This window comes from Anas acuta, chromosome 2 (genome assembly GCF_963932015.1).
Source record: "Anas acuta chromosome 2, bAnaAcu1.1, whole genome shotgun sequence".
NCBI lineage: Eukaryota > Metazoa > Chordata > Aves > Anseriformes > Anatidae > Anas > Anas acuta.
The window spans coordinates 89293715-89313830 of NC_088980.1; the positions used below are offsets into that span (position 1 = coordinate 89293715).

The 20116-nt window shown below is 40.8% G+C and overlaps 1 protein-coding gene across 10 annotated transcripts in view; it reads left to right on the forward strand.

The window, feature by feature from the left end:
* The window catches only part of FHOD3 (formin homology 2 domain containing 3), a 418783-nt gene that overhangs the window by 345472 nt on the left and 53195 nt on the right, over positions 1-20116 (forward strand). For 9 of the 10 annotated variants that reach the window (XM_068671115.1, XM_068671112.1, XM_068671113.1 and 6 more), the window contains 4 exons: positions 2047-2261; positions 8752-9063; positions 12579-13468; positions 18460-18618. In XM_068671115.1, coding sequence (XP_068527216.1) covers positions 2047-2261; positions 8752-9063; positions 12579-13468; positions 18460-18618 — 1576 coding nt within the window. The remainder of the gene's footprint in view (positions 1-2046; positions 2262-8751; positions 9064-12578; positions 13469-18459; positions 18619-20116) is intronic. The other variant, XM_068671118.1, reaches the window with a different exon arrangement.

The following is a 20116-nucleotide window of genomic DNA, read 5'->3' on the forward strand; positions in this document are numbered from 1 at the left end:
GAAATCCCATAAATATATGTTGTTTATCGAGTGTGGAGCATTAATAACTGATTGTAGAACGATTTTATTTCCTGGTTAAATTGCCACATCTGCTTATTAGCTTGCCCATTTGATAACTGGTTATGCTCCTGTGCTGCCATGGGAGCTGCCATTCTGGTTTCCTTTTTTTCTCCCAGTATAATGAGCAGATATATTTTGAGAAGGCACATTTTCGTGGTAGTCCTCTCCTCTGCTGGTTAACTGTGAAGTACACAACAACAGAAGCTAAAATGGTAAAACAGACGAAAAAAGAGCTGGGGACAATAAAACATTGTGGTTCCCCTGTTACCAAAGGATCTATCCAGATCTTGGTTGGCAAACTGCAAAAGCCTCTGTTGCAGCCAGCTGGGCTGTACCTGTGTTAGCAAAGAGATCAGTTCGAGTGGCTCTTTGTGAGACTGGAGTCCCGTCTGCTCTAATTGCGAGGAGCTGGAAGACGCAGTGTGGAAGTGACCAAAGTGAAAAGAAAGACTGGTTTCATTAGCTGTAACAAAACATTATGCTAATGCCGGCAGAAGGCTTTCTCCTCTATTGAAAAGGCAAAAATCATTCTTTAGAATTGGCTTCATGTTAGAACTGTAAACAGTTCCTATTTTATAACCATACAAGTATGTGGCTTGTTATATTTTCATCCAGAGTCCGTAGGGGTTCTTTCTCTTGCAGAATTTGTTCAAAGCGTGTGCATACCTCTGGAGGAATAAAAGAAAATGAGTTTGTTCTTCATTATTGCTGTTTGCAATAAAGCAAATTGCCTCTGAAAACACAAGAAGTGCTCTTCAAAGCCACGTTTCTTTTTGTGCTCTGTATGGATGTTTGCAAACGTGCATGTGTGTGTGGTTACCATATGTACTAAGCATGTTTGTTGCCCCATGTGGCTGACTCCTGTACCCTTCCTGCTTTTAATGCGCACTTGTACACTAATTCAGGCTGTCAGGGAGGCAGGCTGGGGGAGGAGAGGTGTTCCCTGTTATGAAGTGTTTACAACAGTGGGTTAGAGGAGGATGACCACAGCGTTTCAGGGACGTAAGCAGTAGTCTTGATTAACCTGTTTAACAGTTCACTTGTGGGCAAGGCAAACAGTCTAAAGCCCGATCCAGCTGTATTCATGGCTTTATTCGTTAGCAAATAATGGTGGATAAAATTAGCAGACATCTGGAAGAGGCACGTATTTCAAAGTTATTTTGGTCGAAATGTATAAAGCACACTATGAAGAATATGATTGGTAGCTGGTCTTAATAAACAGTTAGTGAGTTCTGCCTGCCTAAAATGCAAAACAGATGTATCTTTGTTCTTTTAAAGTGACTTTGATGAATAAACTACATGTGACGTCAGGTCCAAGCTATTGGATGTCTGAGTCCGGCAGAGAAATTTTTTAGAATAGAAAAAAAGAAAACTTTCCATTGTAGGCTCCGGAGAGAACAAAGTGAATTCCAGTGCATTGCTCTCAGAGCAAATAGAAGCAGGTTCAGAGACTTGAGATAGTCAATCCAAACATTTATTAGTGGTATTATTTTCAGGGAGATCTGTTTTTGTCTGCTGCACTGAACCATTTTCCTCTCCTTGCAGCAAGTCTCAGACTTTGGCTATTTGCATCAGTATTAAGGGGATCTGGCTTTGGAGGTCGTTTTTTTTTTTTTTTTTCCCCTCCCATTTTAGTTTTGGGAGAGGGAGGGCTGGGAGGAGGAGGAGGTGAAGGAGGAGGGTGAAAAGGAGGACAGACAAATGCTTCCAAAAGGAGAAGGACTATGCAGACACAATACTATATCTGAGGACTCTTTAATTCTGCTGCTTTTTGCTTTTGTTTTGTCATGAGCAATTTAACATTTTTCAGGGCAATAGTTTTTGCTTTGGTGTGCATTTTTTGGCAGACTGACCAAGCATTCGGTTCAGTGCTGTACACCTTGTGTCAGGAAGTCAGCTCACTCTCTGCAGGTGTTTCATCCATAAACAAGCATCAGCCACAGACTTCTTTTTCTTTACGGAAACCCTTTGGAATTTAACTTTCAGATACAAATACCTGGAGAGGTTGGCAGCTGAGGAGTATGAGAAGGAGCTGAAGAGTCGGAGTGTAAGCCGAGGCAGAAGTGAGCTGTCCTTGAACCTGCGATCTCCTTCAGCCCCATCCTCGCCTGTGCCCAAGTGTGTCAGCCCAGCATCCATAGAGTCCCAGGAAGAGCTGAAGACCCCTTCTACCCCCTGTGGAACCCCTCAGCACTCGGAAGGTAAGTGAAAAGCAAGGCAGGGGAAAAGAGGGATGGTTTTAAGATTATTCTCTCCAGCTAGCAGTGATTTTTCATGCATGAGTGCAAGGATATAACCTCTGAGGAGCCAAAGTAAAGGGTCTTGTTATAGTGTTCCATGCCGTCTTCCTAGATTTCCTTTTTTTTTTTTTTTCCACATAGATTTGGATATCTTCTATTCTATTCAAGCAAAGAATACACTGCTAATCGTCACTATGATTTATATTAGCATTGTCTGTTGCTATTAGGATGAAATAATTGGAAAATACAGCATACAGAGGGTCTTAATTTTAGCATCATGTTCCTTGTATATTAGAAGTTACTGAATATTAAACCAACAGTGTTCCTGCCAACAGATTTTGCTTATGTGGATTCTCTGAAAGAAATGCAACAGATGAATGCCAAGATTATAATAACCTTCCAACAGAGCACAGGCTGAATGGGACAAACAGAAAAGCTTTTGAATTAAAGGCAGGGAGGTTGTGTTGGTTATTTTTAACAACAACAAAAGCTCTTAAAATTGTAACAGAAGTAGTAAAGGACTTAAAAGAGACCACAGACAATTAGTGAAAAGGAAAGTATAATTAGTGTTTGCACGGTTGGTTTGCTGTCATATAATTTATTGGTGTACAGAGCAATATTTTTTCTATGTGCACGTCATTCTGCCACTTGCATCATGTACCCCTCCTTCAGTCCTCAAAAAAAACATCCACCATGCAGATTTATATTTATGCCACATGATGTTGCATTAACATTGGGAGCTAGAGTGCATGTTGGGGGTGAATTATTGCCATCATTCATTTTTATTTTATTTGATTTCCTGCTACGTGCTATTGGTGATTAATGCATTTGTAACTTGCACTGCTTGGTTTTATTGAGTGTTATGGCTGGTAGCATGCTATAAAGCAAGGTGATTTAAGAAAAAAGTTACAAATAGTGAATGTTGCATATGTTTATTCTCACTGTACTAAGTAGGTGAAGTTTATTTAATTTAGGTTTATATGTTTTCTCAATTATATTCCCAGTTTTCTTGTCTGGCACCCTAAAAGTCCCAGTGGAATCATCTGAACTTAAAAGTCATGGATATTTTCTTGTGACTCTGATAGTTAGAAACATCCAGATACCCATTTATTTGAGTTCAATATTGCTTTTAGAGCAAACAAGCTGGATTTTTCCACCATTAGGATTTCAGAGCTGGGTAGGGAGCAAGTATCTCTTTTATGATGATTATTTTAACATATTTCTCCTGGAAGCATTCAAAAAAAAAAAAAATGTGGCAAGAAATGGAGCAGCACAGCCCATTTGGAGAATACATTTAGAGCAGGTGTACAACTTCAGGCAGCCAGGATATGGCAAAGCTATCAACACGTGGGTAGGCAGGACATCTCTAAAAGTCCTGACAATATCAGTAGGTGTCAGAGGGCAACACCTGGAAGCCCAACGAGCGACCTGCAGGGAGACAACATATGGATGGTGTAGGGTAAGTGTCCAGGCAAGGACAATGCAAGCAGACAGCATACTTCAGTGGGAGCCATGCATGAGGAAGGACTGCTCTTTCAGGCCTAACAAAAGCATTGGGAAGGTCATTTGACATAATGAGCATGTGAGCAGGACAAGCTCTCTCTGGAGGTGGCCAGATGATTGGATCAACCAGCAGCTGGCAGGCTTCTTTGCAGATTTTGTGCCATGGCCTCTAGACTGTTATCTGGATTCCTTATGCTCCATAATGAATTTAAATCTCAACTTTTCTGCCCTTAGGAAATGTTATGAGTTACACTTAGTGGAGAATAAACTGAGGCATTAACTTCTTAAGCCAGTTGTAGGAAAGCTGAAATAGAGTCATGGGCAGAACCCAGTTTACTTGAACTCCAAATAGTTGCTTTGAACATGGAAGTCATCAGTCTTCCAAGCAAGTATAAAACTGCAGAAGGAAAATAATTCCCCACTTCTGTTCATAGGACCTTCCAAAGACCCTGCAAGAATGGTGTTAACAGAGGTGTGATACTTGCCTGCAGAATTCAGACCTGAAGTCAAACAGGAAGTGTGTTCCTCTACTAGCAAAACAATAACTGGTTTTAGGAGTTAAATTTATTTTACCTTACTTGTGTTAAAGTATCCATTGGCCTTCTAGTATCTACTGGGCTTAAGAAGGAAATGGATTTTGTCTGTGGAACTTCATCCCATGCTGTGAAATGTCTCAGTATCTTTACCCAAGATAAAAATCCGGACTTACTGATCTGAAGTGTTTTCTCGTATAAAACAATTGGTTCCACTAAAGTGATCAAGTCTTGTGTAGCTTACTCTTGTAAAACTTGTGGTACGGCATTCAGAGGAAATGAAGGCAGTCCTGTAACTGTAAAATGGAACTTTTTTTTTTTTCTTTTGTAATTTCATTGGAGGATATCTTATGAAGTGCACATGTGCAGTAAAGGAAAGCAACAATAACCAAGACATCTCTGAAGTCAGTCCAGAAAATCATCAGAGATGAGCCCTTCCCTGAGAGGTGTAGCTTTATGCAGGACTTGAGGAACTAAACAAGTCAAACCCAAGAGTGCCTTCTGGACAGTGGGAAACCTTCTGAACCTATTAGTAGCTGAGCAAGGTTCAAATCCTGCATGAAGTATGACTAGTGAAAATGTTTCTGGAAATGAAGAAGCACCAGAATGTAAGGGTGCAGTGAGACCATTGCAGCCACAGATGGAGAGCCAGAATAACCACTGTACAGCAGGACAGAGGAGGAGCTCAGGCAAATGAGGAAAGTGTCAGAACCCTCCTAGCAATAACTTTATGCTAAATTTTACCATTACAAAGGACGGGGGAAAAAGGTTAGGGATTGAGGGCAGAGGAAGAAAGAGAGAAAAAGATGGGCCCAGCAAGAGGAATCCTGTGCTGGAGGAGCTGAAGGGAGATAACAACCAAGACTTTAAACTTCGTGTTGAATTGCCCAAACAATTTAATCAGAAGGGCTTGTATGGGAACAGCCTTCTTCAAACTTATTGTATGCTTCCTCAGGAGACAGATGCCATTTCCCAACTCCAAGTAGTGAGCAGATAAAAGAGGTAGAGATGTGGTTGCCTAATTTATTACACTAATAGGAGATACGGTATAGGCCTGGAGGGGTATTTGTTCTCACTGAGGGCTTATAGGCCTGAGTGGTTGAGGTCTTATCAGCAGGTAGTAAGGATATGACAGCTTGTGTCTGCTTCAGAGTTCTCTGAGTATCAAAAGAAAAGTAATTTCCCTCCATGGCTCCGTGTAGCATCTTGAGTTCATGGCCATGTTTTTCAGAAGGGAGCAGCTTGCTGTCCTTTCTACCCTCTCACTCAGAAGATCATGTTGCTATGTTGTGTTTTGTTTTTTTTTGTGGCCAAGTCTTAAAAATGTCAGAAAATGCAGATTCCAACAGCTCTCAAACAAACAAAAAAATCTTTACACATTCATTGAGGGGCCTTGCTACCATCTTTTTCAGTTATACAACTTCTTTGGGAGATTTCATTCTTCTGAGAAGTCTTCACGTTTCTTTTTTCCAATAGCATGTTTTTAGAGATTAACTTCTGGCAGAAGAAAATAAATGGACATGTGATTCAAAAATTAGTCCTTAAGGCCACATGCTTGTTTTCCTGAGTCTTCTCACTCTTCACCAGTAGTCAAAACACAAGGAAGACAGCGTGGTCTGTGCCTGAATTTTGTTGCTGCCTGTAAGGTTGCCACTTACAGTATTGTTTTGTCCAGTGTGGAAAAGTGAGCCAGTAGGCACTGGACTGAAAGTTCCAGACCATTTCACTCATGAAGAATTTTGTTTTTTAACATCTTTAGAAGTTCTCACCATAGAATCATGGAACCATAGAATATCCCAAGTTGGAAGGGACCCATAAGGATCATCAAGTCCAGCTCCTGGCTCCACACAGGTCTACCCAAAAATTCAGACCATATGACTAAGAGCACAGTCCAAATGCTTCTTAAACTCCGACAGGCTTGGTGCAGTGACTACATATCATCAGTATCAGTCCAATGGATTACATGGTGAAACTGCAAGTGATGGACAAAGGGCTAGCCATCTGGCTTCATTTGCCTACTGGTGTTTGTTGACAAATTCGATTTCTGAACTGTTTTTTGAGGGAAGCACTGGATATAGCTCACTATTTATAGTTATTTAGGATATAGGTGGATTGTTTGACACTATCCCAGAAATGAAAGAGAGACACTTTCAAGATGAGTGTCAATGCATCCCTGTTTTGTTTTAGAAGTGTTAAAACTTTGATACTCCTTGAATTCAGAAGGGTAACTTGTATCAGTATATTGCTATCTACTTCTTGGCATATATTAGGATCTGCTAAGACACTGTGTCTTTCAGGTATGTGTGGAATATTTCTGGTGTTCAGAGGGTTCAGAATTCTTTTGAATACTGCTTTTGTAGGTTTACATTCTCATTTTCTCAAGCATTTCTGATGTCTCCCCTGACTCTATTCAATTGAATCTTCCAGTGTAGCTTCATGATGATGAAGGTGCCAAAAGCATTAGCAGTCCTGGCCACATTTTAGTCAGCTTCTTTCTCTGCTTCAGCTGTTGAAGTTGACCTTTCTGGTCATTGCATAACAGCTTTTTTTTTTTTCCTTTTTTTTTTTTTTCTTGTAGAAAAGTCTACTATTCACACACACGCTAAAAAAAAAAAAAAAAAGAAAAAAGTGACAAGTGACTAGTCTAGGGTAAACTGAAGACATTTGTATCTGTGCAGCGGTCATAGGCCATTGCACTATGGCAAGCTCAGAGTCTCATGTTCATGCTACAGGACCATTCTAGTTCCAGGATCTCCTGAAGGATACCTAAGTTTGCACCCCATTTATATTCAAACCTTAGTTTGATTTTAAAATTGGATTAGGTATACATGGATTATTTATGAAACATACTGTGTGTACATTTCTTTTATATATATGTATTACGTATGCATATCTAGTTATTTAACTACACATTTAAAATGGATTGTGAAAGTGCAGAAGCCTAACTCCAATGAAATCAATGACAAAATTCATTTGCAGTTTTGTACACTTGAATTAAAGGAAGTGAAGAGGAATAATGTGGGACTGAAGATGCATTCCTGAAAGCTAGTCTAAAAACGTGTGTGGTATTGTATAGATACAACACAGACCTTGTTGATAATCACCATTCTTTGAGTGGGTGTCTCAGAAAAAAGAACAGCCACACAACGTGAAGCAGTCTTAAGAAAATATTGTGACTTTAGTTTGACTTCTACTTTCCTGGGATAAATCTATTTACCTGCTCCCTAGAGGACTGACATATTTGGGTTGCATTCCAGTGTGATGCTTTTTTTCCTGCAAAGATTCACTTAGTTCTTGAAGGAAGTCTCATTGTACATCATGTGATCCAAAGACCATGACAAGTCCAGAAGTCTATTTTGCAACACTGTAATGGAAAGCAGTTAAGAGAGGGAAAAAACAAGTATGACTTGGTAGTTGTAGTTCAGCCACCTGACACAAGATTTAGTGCAAAGGTAATCTGGGGAGTATGCAGAGCTAATACGCATGCCTATTTTTGTCACTTTTGCATGGCTATTTCAATTTGCAGAAAACTGAGCTGCTTGATGTGAATATGTGTGGATGCTCTTCAGTTTCTTTGCAGCATGCAGAGACCATTTGCATGTGAAAGTCTGATGTTTTAGCTTAAAAAAATGAAAAAATAAAAAAATGAATGAATTTCACTGTCTATGATAAAGCAGAGAAGAAACCAAGCATACCATCAACAGTGTTTGCCATGTTGCCAACTGATAAAAAAAAAAAGCTCAACATATGACATATGCCAACCCGTTGGAAACTAAATTTGTGCTATATGCCAAGCAGTTGGAAAGTTTGTTCAGTTTTGATGTGGCTATTCTGAAGTAAATGTGCATGAAAAAACATATGTTTTTCATCAACCAGATGTGTGACAGTGCCATTTCCAGACTGTGCCATTTCACTGTGTTAATAAAACTAATATGTGTATTTTTTTCTGTTGAAGTGTTCCTCATCAGGTGAAAAAAGAATTCCTGCAGAAACCAAAGAAAATACAACCAAAAGCCACAATCTCCCTCCTTTTTGCTTTTTAAAAGATCTCTTCCTTCCTGGCTCTATCTGGGCACTGAGTTTCCAGTGTCATACTCAGGTGGGATGCCCATTTTCTGCTGGTTCAAATCCTTTTGCGAGTCCAACACTCCAGCTGTGGGAGTACGTATAAAAACAGTGGATTGGCTCCAGACAGTAAGCGAGGGGGATTGCCAGGCCACTCTCATGTGCAATGCTGTCGTCACACAACATTCATCAATCTGTTGCTCATAATGTTAAGCATGCCATGGACTTGCTTTTTATTTTCTTTCCATAAGGCACTTGTACGATTTTCAGATCGCTCTCATTTAGACGGGTGAGCCTGACACGACTCCTCTGTTAAGTGCATCTCTTTCTCCCATTGTTCTCTCCACCAGTGAGTGCCAGTGAACCCGAACCAGAGACAGAGACAGAACCAGAAGCAGAAGCAGAGCAGGAGGCTGAGGCAGAGCCCGAGCAGGGAACGGAGACACCCAAGGAAATAGAGGCTGCAGAGGTGGGACCAGAGAGTGAGGTGGAGCAAGGACCAGAAAGAGAGCCAGAAGAAAGTGCAATACTCAGTGAAAAAGAGAGGCAGAATGAGGAAGTGAATGAAAAAGACAACTGCTCTGCATCCAGCATATCCTCAGCAAGCAGCACTTTAGAGAGGGAAGAGAGAGAGGACAAGTTAACCAGTGACAATGAAACTGGTAAAGTGAAGTTTTTTCAATAATGAAGGCTTTCTGATGGAAAAAAATGTTAAACTAACAGCTCTATTGTTTTGTTAATTAGCAAACAAACCTTTTTCTGCCTATCTAAGACTTTCTTCCTTCTCTGTGGCCAAATCCCCATCAATTCCCTGTTTGGAAATCTGCAGACTTTGATGGGGTTTCTGTGTTTTAAGGACAGCAAGGCCTTGATGAAAGGAGGTTTCCTTCAACTCCAGACCATTTTCTTCTGTACGTTTAATGTAGTAACCATTGAATCATTGTGTTGCAGTGACTTGCATCTCTAGCTCCCAGAGAATTGATTTGCCTTCTACATAAAACAATGACATGAGAGGCCCTGATGATGCAAATTTTCATGAGATTCAAAACAAGTTTTTCCATGCCATTAGCTTTTAATTCAATAAGACAAGTGAGGAATAGGGTGTTTGTTCCTTCCTTCCAAATAGAATGTTTGTTCCTGCCTTAGACTTCAGAAAACAGAGGTATATGTAGGAGCTGCTGTGTATAGGCTTAGGCTGTGACCATCCTTAGCTCATGTGGAGCACATGAAGTATACATTCTCTGGAATGTTTATTCCACAGCCCTGTTGTGACCAATGGTTAAACATGCCACCAGGCACCTGTAAAGGGTAGTCCAGCCTGGAAAACATCAACCAATTTTCTGCATGGAGAGGTAATTATGACCAGAGCTAGTCATGCAGTTGAGGCAGGGAGTAAAAAGGCAGAATTTGACCTTTGTTATTTTATTTTATTTTATTTTATTTGTTTGGTAGAGATGTAAAGAAATGTAATATAATTAAGACATTTTGTTTCCAAGCCTTTTTAGGGCTGAACAGTGGAATGCGTTGTCCTAAGTTCTCTAAATTCTAGATAAGAAAACAAAAATTGCTGCACAGTGTGAAACAGTCTTTCTCTGTCCTGAAAGAAGAGAGATGACTGAATCACAAGGATTACTCCACAGAGATGAGGTGTCATGTTGTATTGTTCTTGTTTAACTGTATCACTTTTTTTCTGAGAAGCATTAAGTTAATTTCATTCTAAGTTTGAGAGTGATCTTCTTTTCAACCAGCACCCAGATTAACTTAAAATAAGGCATTTAGAATGCTCTGGTACCCTTAAAGAACATAGATGGGTACATATGTAGGAAAGGCAGGGTAGATATGGTAGATGAGTGATATTATCGCACTGTGGCACTAGATCATCCAAGTGCAAATAAAAGTTACAATTTTTCCTCCTAATATTGTCTGTTACATCCTGATGCTTTCTCTCTAAATAAGTGCTTATGTAATTTTTGTTAAAAGCTATGAAATATACCCTAGTTATCGAAACATCAGCCTCCTAAAATTGACGTGTTACCAATAGGCCAAAGATTTACTAGGTTGTGCCACGTAGGAGGTCTCTTGTAGTGAGTCATTTGTAGGAGAGGAGATTCAGAAAGCAAAGGAGAACACTTTTTGCCAGAAGTTGTCAGATTCCCAGCAAACATCTTGCCATTCATGAGGTGGCCCATTGGTTCTGCCCAGATGCCTTAACAAATAAAGCCTTTGGTCCTGGCTCCTTTGTCAGCCATGCTGCCAAACTTGACTTCCTACAATTCTTGTTTCTCAGATAGCATTTCACAGCTTTACCCCTGTGGAGAGGGGGACAGAAGAAGGCACTGAGATAGCAAGAATGGGCTTCTTCACAGCAATAACCTTTGATCATCTACGGGAAATGGAGGCAGACTTGGGGACCCCAAATTAGAAATTTTGTCTGGGGAGGAGTTTTGGAAATAGATGAAATCCTGGAGGATACAGCTAATGAAAATGGGGCGCAGATAGCTCGTGGGATTTGCAGAAGAGATCCTGGGGACAATCGTGAACATCTGTGAAGGAGAGGCTAGAAGGAGAAGGCAGTCCTTGGTTGGAACTAATTGGATAAAATCTGTAGTGTGGAGACAGAGGTCATGTTATCTAGTGAAACTACCTTAAGGACAAACCTCAGCTAAAAGAAATCTTGATGAGAAAGCAATCCCATGGAGAATGACTAAGGAAAAATAAATCAGTAAGGGAGACAGACAAGCCTCCTACAGGAAAGTAGAAGGAAACAGTTTTGGAGGTTGCATCCACTGCTGACAAAAAGTCTTTATTTTATCTGGAGTTAAACCTCTGAATTCATTTTAAAAATCACCTCTGTCCATATGCCTTGTGTTGGGAGACCTGTCCTACATTTTCCCATGTTCTTTTTCTAAATGGGTGGGGGTGGTGTTGCTGCAGGGCTCTGACTGTGGAGCTCACCGAGGAGACACCTCAGAGCACAGTGTAGCTGTCATGCTAAAAAAGCACCTCGATGGATAAATGAAACTAATAGAGATACTTAAAACTCTCAAGTATTGAAAAGTCAGGAGCATAAGGGGAGAAACAAAAACGAAACAAAAGTTTAAGTGAAAAGGCAACTGAAAAGTATAAAACAAAATCTTCCACCACAACTTACCAAAGGGAAGGCAGGCTAGCAATCAAAATAAAACATTTAAGAAGTAGAATTTGTAAAAATATATCAATAAAATGTGTAAATACTATGGGGAACAGAAGGAATCACATAAAGTAGATATGTTAAATGTGAAGAATGATCTTTGTCCGTATTTAGTCACTTCATCTGATGCCCATTGGGAAAAGAAGCACCACAATTTTTTGACACAGTATCCACGTTGGTTAGCAGTATTATATTCAGGAAAATGTCGTTTAAGAGATTCTCAGATCATTTATTTTACAAATTGACTGTTGTGGTTTGTTATTTATGGTGCTGTCTCAAACACATTATTCTGCAGATTTTAATATAAAAGATGAGTAGTCAGAAACATAAAGCTTCATTACAGTGACATGTTAAGTGGCAGCGATGTGGGAAGAAGGCCATTAGGTTTTCAATCCCATCATATGCTAGGAGAAGGGTAACAAGGACCGAGGAGCTGCATTTTCAGAAATCACTTGAAGTTTAGTTAGGTGCTCGTATTCCTACAGGTAACATGATAGGAAGCAGTTACTTGTTGACCTTGAAGTCAGGAAGAGAAAATCACTTTCATACGGAAGTTTTTTTGGGGGACTTCCAGTTTATGGCCAGGTCAAAAGTAGGACAGCAGCCTATATTGCTCCACTGTCATGATACCAAAGCCCCATTTTGGATTGCAAAAAGTTCTGAGCATTTATGGATTGTGTAAAATGAGCTGGGATAGTATGTACCAAGAGAAATCTGATAGATTTTAGAACCCTAAATCTCGAAATCCTGACAGTTACGTAGTCCCTCCTGGGCTAAATTGATTATTTTCTGCCCCCATTCCTTCTTTGAGAGGTACCTGGGCCATATACCAGCGCTGTCACTTGCTTCAAAATTTTCAGAACTGTTGCCCAGTTTCTGGCTAGTTGTGCATGCATCCCCAGAAACATTTCTGCTGTGGTAGGGAGTGTCCTCGGTGCTCTGTCTCCCTGCCCTTGACTGTTCCCATCTGTGCGTGTGTGATTGCAGGTCCCTGGTCACAGACCATCCAGGATGCTGGTGTGAATGAGCAGTGCAGCAACATCCTCAACAACAAGCGGTTTATGCTGGACATGTTGTATGCGCATAACAAAAAGCCCAAGGATGAAGAGGAGAAGGAGCTGGAGGCGAAGGAGGAAAAGAAGGAGACGGAGGAAAGCGAGGAGTCACTCACTAGTCTAGCCAGTAGGATCTCTATCCTTCAGGCCACGAAGCAGGCCAAAGATGAAAGTGTCAAAAAGATGGAGATTGGAAACCTGGACAACCAAGGCAGCGTGAAAGCCTTTGCGGAAAAATTCAACAGTGGTGAGCTGGCCAAGGGGACAGCCTTGCCTGAAGATGAAATCAGTGAACAGGTCCCTGAGAAAACACCAGCACAGCCAAAGAAGGAATCTGACTACATCTGGGATCAGCTCATGGCTAATCCTAGAGAACTTAAAATCAAAGACATGGATTTTACAGACTTGGGGGAGGAGGATGATGTAGATGTGTTGGACATGGATATGGGTCCTGGGGACTCCCTTGTTCCCCCTCCTCCACCTCCACCTTCTTTTCTGGGTTTGCCTCCTCCGCCACCTCCCCCGCTGTTTGGATGTCCGCCTCCACCTCCACCCTCTGCTAATTTATTGGCTCCCCCTCCGCTGTTCAGCACTCCTCAGGGTTTAGGGTCACCCCAGGTTTCTAGGGGTCAGCCAGCATTTATAAAGAAGAAGAAAACCATCCGTCTGTTTTGGAACGAGGTACGGCCATTTGAGTGGCAGTGTAAAAACAACAAACGCTGCAGAGAATTCCTGTGGTCGAAACTGGAACCCATTAAGGTGGACACTTCCAAACTGGAGCATCTCTTTGAGTCCAAATCCAAGGAACTGCCTGTCACAAAGGTACAGCTCGTATTCAGCTCGCTATTATTTTGCTATTGTATTGGTATTCGTTTTGACTTAGACCTAAATGATTTATACTGTTTATATGAAAACAGTGGAAATTACTGGATGTGTTTCTAGCTTGGCCTATGAGAGAAGATATTCCATAATCTGAAACTAGGAAATGAGCCTAGGGGGTTGTCTGTGCCAAGCTTACCCTCTTTTCTCAGGTCCACCGGTTTGGGGATATCACCTCAGGTGGGGAATACCAACAAATTCTACATTAGCACATTCACACTTAGGTGCCAAACCAGGTATTGGAATATGAAATATTTTCTGTTACATTTCTGCAAAGGTCAGAGCGTGATGATTCATATCTGTGTACTTGAAAGTTCTTCACTTGGTAATATTTTCCTAATCATAATGCAGAAAGGTTAGAATATCAACCTAGATCTGCTGCAAAATGCCTACACGTGTACTTTATTGCACAGGATTGATTTATCAGCTGTACTAAGTTCAACTGCAGTTAAACTCTGCAGGATTTTGGGGAGGAATTTTTTATTTTTTTTAACGCTGGTCAACAGGCGTATTTTAAACCCTTGATTTGGACAATGGGGCTACCCAAAATTTAGGATAGAAGCTGGCACAGGAAATACCTCTGTAGCTAGGATCTACTGTTCCTTAGGAGCATTGTTACGAAATAAATTCATGAAGGCTGGTGTCGTGTCTGTTTAACATTGGACTCTACAACAAAGTAAAGTCTCTTTTATGTACCCTTAGTAGGAATTTGAAGTAGCATTAAAAAGGTTATTAGCTGAAACGTTTGTTTTTCATGGCTACATAAACTCCCTTTCTTCTAAGCAGAATAATTGATGTCAGGGAAACAACTTTCTTTTCCAGTTAAAATGCTAGTAAAAGATGCCCATCTCTCTTCTTTAAAAGATGTAAATAAATCGCTTGTACATTTTATAGTGACATAAAAATCAATCAGTATCTTGAATATTTTACTTCTCTTCGGCTGACAGAAGATACGTGTTGTGTCATAAATATTACTGGTTTCTCTTAATCTGGGGAGACTGGATGTCTCATGGTAAAAGCTCTCCCTGTCACTTGTCTGGGTTACTAACTCAACGTTTTCTAATGGTCATTCTTCATCTTCTTGGACAAGGAGAAATACCACAGTTTGAACAATCGAACACCCTATTAAGTACCTACCAAAGAATAGGTACATAAATACGTGACTCACCTACATCCTACATATCACTGGTATAAACTGCATTTTTTTGTGATGCAAAAACATCTTTCAGACATATGATGCACATAGCTCTGAAATGTGGGGAGTAGTAGCTTTAAAAACGCATTCAGCCAATAGTTCATTTGGCAGATTTGGGATTAATTTCTTTCTCTGATTCCTTTTCTGGTGAGGAAGGAATGTTGGTGACATTGTGGCGTGTTACTCCTCATCTCTCTCCCTGTAAATACAAATCTACCCCAGATGGTTCATAGATGGAAGGAATGAGAATGTTTTCTTAGATCTGTGAAGCATTTAATTCCTTGAATCGAATGTGGAATTATGACCTAGTTGCCATTTCCAAACTTTAGCTTTGTGCTAAATGCCAATATTGTAAGGAATCAGCGTGGCTGATTCTTGATCTTTTATTCTCACCTGAAATTTTGATAGGATGTCAAATTGCTGGGATGTTGACTTGTTTACTTTTCCTGTCATTTATCACACACATTCCCAAACTGCCTTTGGCCATTTTCACCCCCTCACGCTTTCTTCCCAAACCTTCCTGGGCTGCCTGATGCTTTGGCACAGCTTTTGGCTTCTGGCTGAAAGATGAGTGAGCAGGTTTCTTTGAAATTAGTGCAAGTCTGAGGAATGATTTAGGTGACTGCTTTCCTCTTGGAGACTAACACTGCTCTCTGCATGAGACATTATACTTTTGGCATGCTTTCCACCTCGTCCCGTAACACAGACATAGAAGTATCATTGTCTCGGTAGAGAATTCAATGATGATTGAGAATTATCCCAGTGGAAGCCCACGCGGGCTTCTGAGACTCCCGTGTGTTTTTGGTGAGTACCAGCAAATGTTACCGGGTAGGAGATGGTCCTTAGATCAAGTGAGAGTGGGAATAATTAAGCAGACCACTGAATCTGTAGAGGACTTGAGGTTTGGTATGAAGATTGCACTCAAATTAGGATAGCTCTCGCTTTTTCCAGACTGCTTGGTTTATTTCCAGGGAGCACATTCCCCGTTGTGTCTAGTTTCTCATGTCCAATGGCTGCAATCCAAAACAGGTTTATTCTATAATTTCGTAAAGTCTGACTCACAGCTTAGTTGGTTCAGCTGAAAAAAGAGCACGGAGCAACAAATCAAAAGTCAGACCTCCAGATTTCATAGCATTAGATGCAAGCAGGTGCACGGAAAAGGAATAGTCCAGAAGGAGGAGGGGAAAAGCGAAGCCAGGGTGCGTGTGTTGGGGGGGGTTGGCTCTACCTTGTGCATATGCTCTTTCATACAGCTGTAACCAATTTTACTCCAGTTTCTAATCCTTCGCTGTGATTTCCACAACACAGCTATAAACAGCTACTTCCTGGCTCATGAGAAGTTTTTCATTAAACGCAATAGGCTGCAATAAAATAAAGTGGATTTTAAATTGTAGGATATAATAGGGGAGTTCAAGGTGGAGGGTGGATCTTGATTTTAGGAAAGTTAATGCCACGCTGGGCAGTGCACACATGGATTATAGTTGGAGGAGCACCTTGTGTTGCAGAATGCTTATTTTCTGGTCTACAGGACCGTGACATTTTGTTAGTGAATAGAAAAGGCGATCAGGTACCCCCTGAAAACCAGTCTAAAATTTTTCTTTCTTTCTCACTCTGCCAAACAGAACCAGGTATTTTGGTGAAGTGCTTCAAAGCGTTTATTTTTGTGTGAAGAGAGATGAAAACACATACACACTACTGAATCAAAAGTTATTGTTCAGCCCTTCTGCTATCCGCTTGGTTCTGCATCTCTTTGAGAGCATTATTTTGCTGATTCATCCGTACCCCATGGGACGTAGTCATCCATCATGTGCCCACAGACATAAAAACTAGCAAGAGTGAAAAATTAAGGAATGTGTTTTCACATACACATGTACATGTGTGCCTAGACGCACATACTCATGCAAATGTTTGGTGCAATGTGAGTAAATGCGAAGGCAAGACATAAATGTGAAATGAGATTTCTGTAAAAGATTGTAAGTTTGTATCCTGGACAAAGTCAATGGCAGCTGAATGATTCCTTTTTAAATCCCTAGTGCTAAATCCTTGCTAATTAAGATAGAAACCAAACAATTGCCATCTCACAGTTAAGGGATATCCCAGGTTTTTCTGTACTACCGATGCAGATTGTTCTGCAGTTTAAATAGAGGGGAGATATTTTTGGCTTGGTGCTCATATATAAACACTCATTTATACAACCATTGAAAAAGTGGCTTAAACTCTTCTGTTTGCTTAGTTAAATCAAAGAGGTGTATTTTAGACTACATGCTCACCAAACCACAGGTCACATCTGTGGGACCGCTGGTGTTTCCGAATAACCCAGCCTTCAGTGAAGGCAACAGCAGCCGGCCAGTTAGGTCTTGTAGAAGTCTAAATCCACTGTAGTTCTTGGTACGTTGTAGTAATGATTATTTCCCACAAATTATACCACATGATTTATATTTAATAATACTACAGTTCAGGGCTACGTATCATCACATTAAGTGCCCCAGTTCCTTCACCCATTTGAAGTAATCCTCTGTTAATGAACTAATAAAACAGTTCATTAATATTATAAGAGAAATTAGTAGCTGTAGCTCATTTTAGTACTCAGGCGCTTACACCTGTGCAGCTTCATTGCAGGCAAAAGGGAATTGTTTTCCTCAGGGTAGGGTAATAAAGTTCAAAGGAGTAAAATCTTTTCTCTTCATCCTTTTGTTCATTCAGAAAGGGTTTCTTTCTCACCTGAGAGATTTAAAATCTCTTTGGCCACTGCTATATACTCGACGTGCAGCTACAGCTCTGGCAAATGCCTCCATGCTCGTGTCCCCGGCACAGCTCATCTGTCTTTCATAACCCACTGCCGAGGAGAGAGCCCTGGTGCAATCGCGGTCCTCCCAGTGGTTAGCATCAGATGTCCCCTCAAATGAATATGTCTGTCTTGTCAAACTTAGGAACCTAAAAACAGAGCTGCAGATCTGAGGCTTACTTACCCATATACCACATGTGGGAAGCCTAAATTTAACTCCTTTCCCTGAGCCTTTTCCCTTCTGCACAAGCTGCTCGGAGCGGCGCGATCCTCAGCTGCGAAGTACGAGGCAGAAGCAGTGGTGTAAAGAAGGCTGCGTGCGATACAGGCTGGAGAGGAAGCAGGCTCTGCTGAACCCCGCTTGTTTTTATGTGGTCCTGGCCACTAACTGTGGTCCTGAAAAAGCGATTAATGGCCCGGGAAGTGAAAAGGACTGCTTTAAAGGAGAAGCGCCGTCGCAGATCCCTCAGTTAGCTCCTCCATGGAAAGGGGTCTTACTCAAAGACTCTCTTACTCAAAAAAGGGGAAGGTTCAAGAAGGGTTCAGGGGTGCTTCTAAGGTGTTAACAGAAGGGAGTTCTGAGAGAATAAAATGGAAAATAAACATCATATTTCTTCTAAAATTTATCCTGTTTATTCTGAAAGTTGTGTTTCTTTTTAACTTAAAACCCACCACCACCAATTCATTACATTCACCCATCGTGCACATGAGGTAGTCCCCAGCTCCTCTACACTTCCCTTGCCTTCAGCCTTGTCAACACGCAGAAGCTGCCCTGTGCCACGTCAATCGTATTGGTGTGAGGAATTAACGTGTTTTTTTTGATGGCTGTATATGAATTAGATAAGCATTCAGTGTCAGTACCGTTGCACAGAGGAAGGGTTTGGTGAGAGGAGTGACTTTTTCTTTAAAAAAGAGTGGAGGAGTAATTTCCTTGTTCCCCTCTTCTTTATCAAGAAAACTGCTGCAGATGGGAAGCGACAGGAGATCATTGTATTGGACTCAAAACGAAGCAATGCTATTAATATTGGCTTGACTGTGTTGCCTCCTCCACGGACTATCAAGACTGCTATTTTGAACTTTGACGAATATGCCTTAAACAAGGAAGGAATAGAGGTAAGGAGTAGTCAGTATGTTCAAGTCTGCATGTTCAGTGTTTCATTTTACTCAATATTGCTCATCATACAGGCCATATATTTAATGGAAGAGAGAAAAAGTGATGTATCTGTGTTACTGAAACCTGTTAGATCAATGCAATGTACTCAGAAGCAGGTCGTGTCCACCTGAGGTTGGGAATGCTCAGTAGATGTGATTTTCTCTGCTTTGTTTGTATCCAAGCTTGAATAACAGTGGTGCTAATTCCTACTGAGATTTTCAGAGTATTATCTATTCTTCTGAAGCTCAGTTTCTTCTTATGTTTATTAAAGCTATTAAAATTCTAAACAGGACAAGTTCTGCATGCATACATCGGAAATGTATTTAATGCTGAGCACTCATAAAGCACCACAGAATAGGCAGTGACTTTATAAAGCTGATGCAACTGGTACAGAGTTTAATAAAGTTCATGCCCAGCTAGCTGTTGTAGTCATTCTAGATTGTGTATCTAATGGAAAACAAATACAGTGACTAGTTCTGCTCAAAATAGCATTTCTGTGTTACTGTTGTTTGAAGAAAAGCAGTTGGTATAAAGATTACAGATGATGTAATTTTTAGCATTACATGTTTGACTTTGCAGATATTCTTACCGAGATCCAAGATGAGCTCTGTTTATTATTTTTTTTATCAAAATACTTTTCTTCTACAAAATGTAAAAGAAGCCTGCTGCTCCCTTGTTTGTTTGTTTGTTTTATTGTGTTTGTATTCATTTCAAATCTTTCTTTGAATAAGCCTGTATTATCCAATAAGAGTAATCTGCACAACTACAAATCTCAACCAGTGGTTGAATTGCATCGGTCCTGCATTGATTCATGGTCACCTTTCCGTGGTTTGGCTCTGTGTTTCATGATTTCCCCCTTTCCACCTTTACGGTGCTGACTACGGAAGAAAATGAGAAAAGCTGGCTGGAATGGAAATGGAGCTGCCAGCAGTTACACGCAAAATAAATACCCAAGGCAAAAGATTGTTCTAGCTAGAAGGCATGGCCTGATTTATCCCTGCTAGAATATAATTTCTTTCCAAAACTGTATTATGTGCTGTATGCACTCTTTATTGATACTGTGAAGGTGACAAATTAGACTTAAAAATAGGGATCAACAAAGGCTGCTCTTTTTTAGCCCAGTTGGTTAGATTGCAATCTTTGGGGCAAATATGGTAACCTCAGGTTTCCTACTAGCCAGTTACCCATCTCCATGACCCAGCCCCATGTTCCCACCACTGCATGGTGAAGTACTGAGTTTTCCAGGATAGGAGAGAAGCTCCACTCCAGCCAACTCCAACTCACAGACCACCGGTTAGACCTCAGTGCCGCAGGCAGTGTTCACATGGAAAGTCCAACATAAAGGGGGCTGATAAAGGACACATCTTCATTATCTTCAGTGTATCATCTCCTTTGATTGTTGCCTTCCCTGGTGTGCTCACAGAAGTTCAGCTGCCCTGCACAGCTCACCCTTGCAGT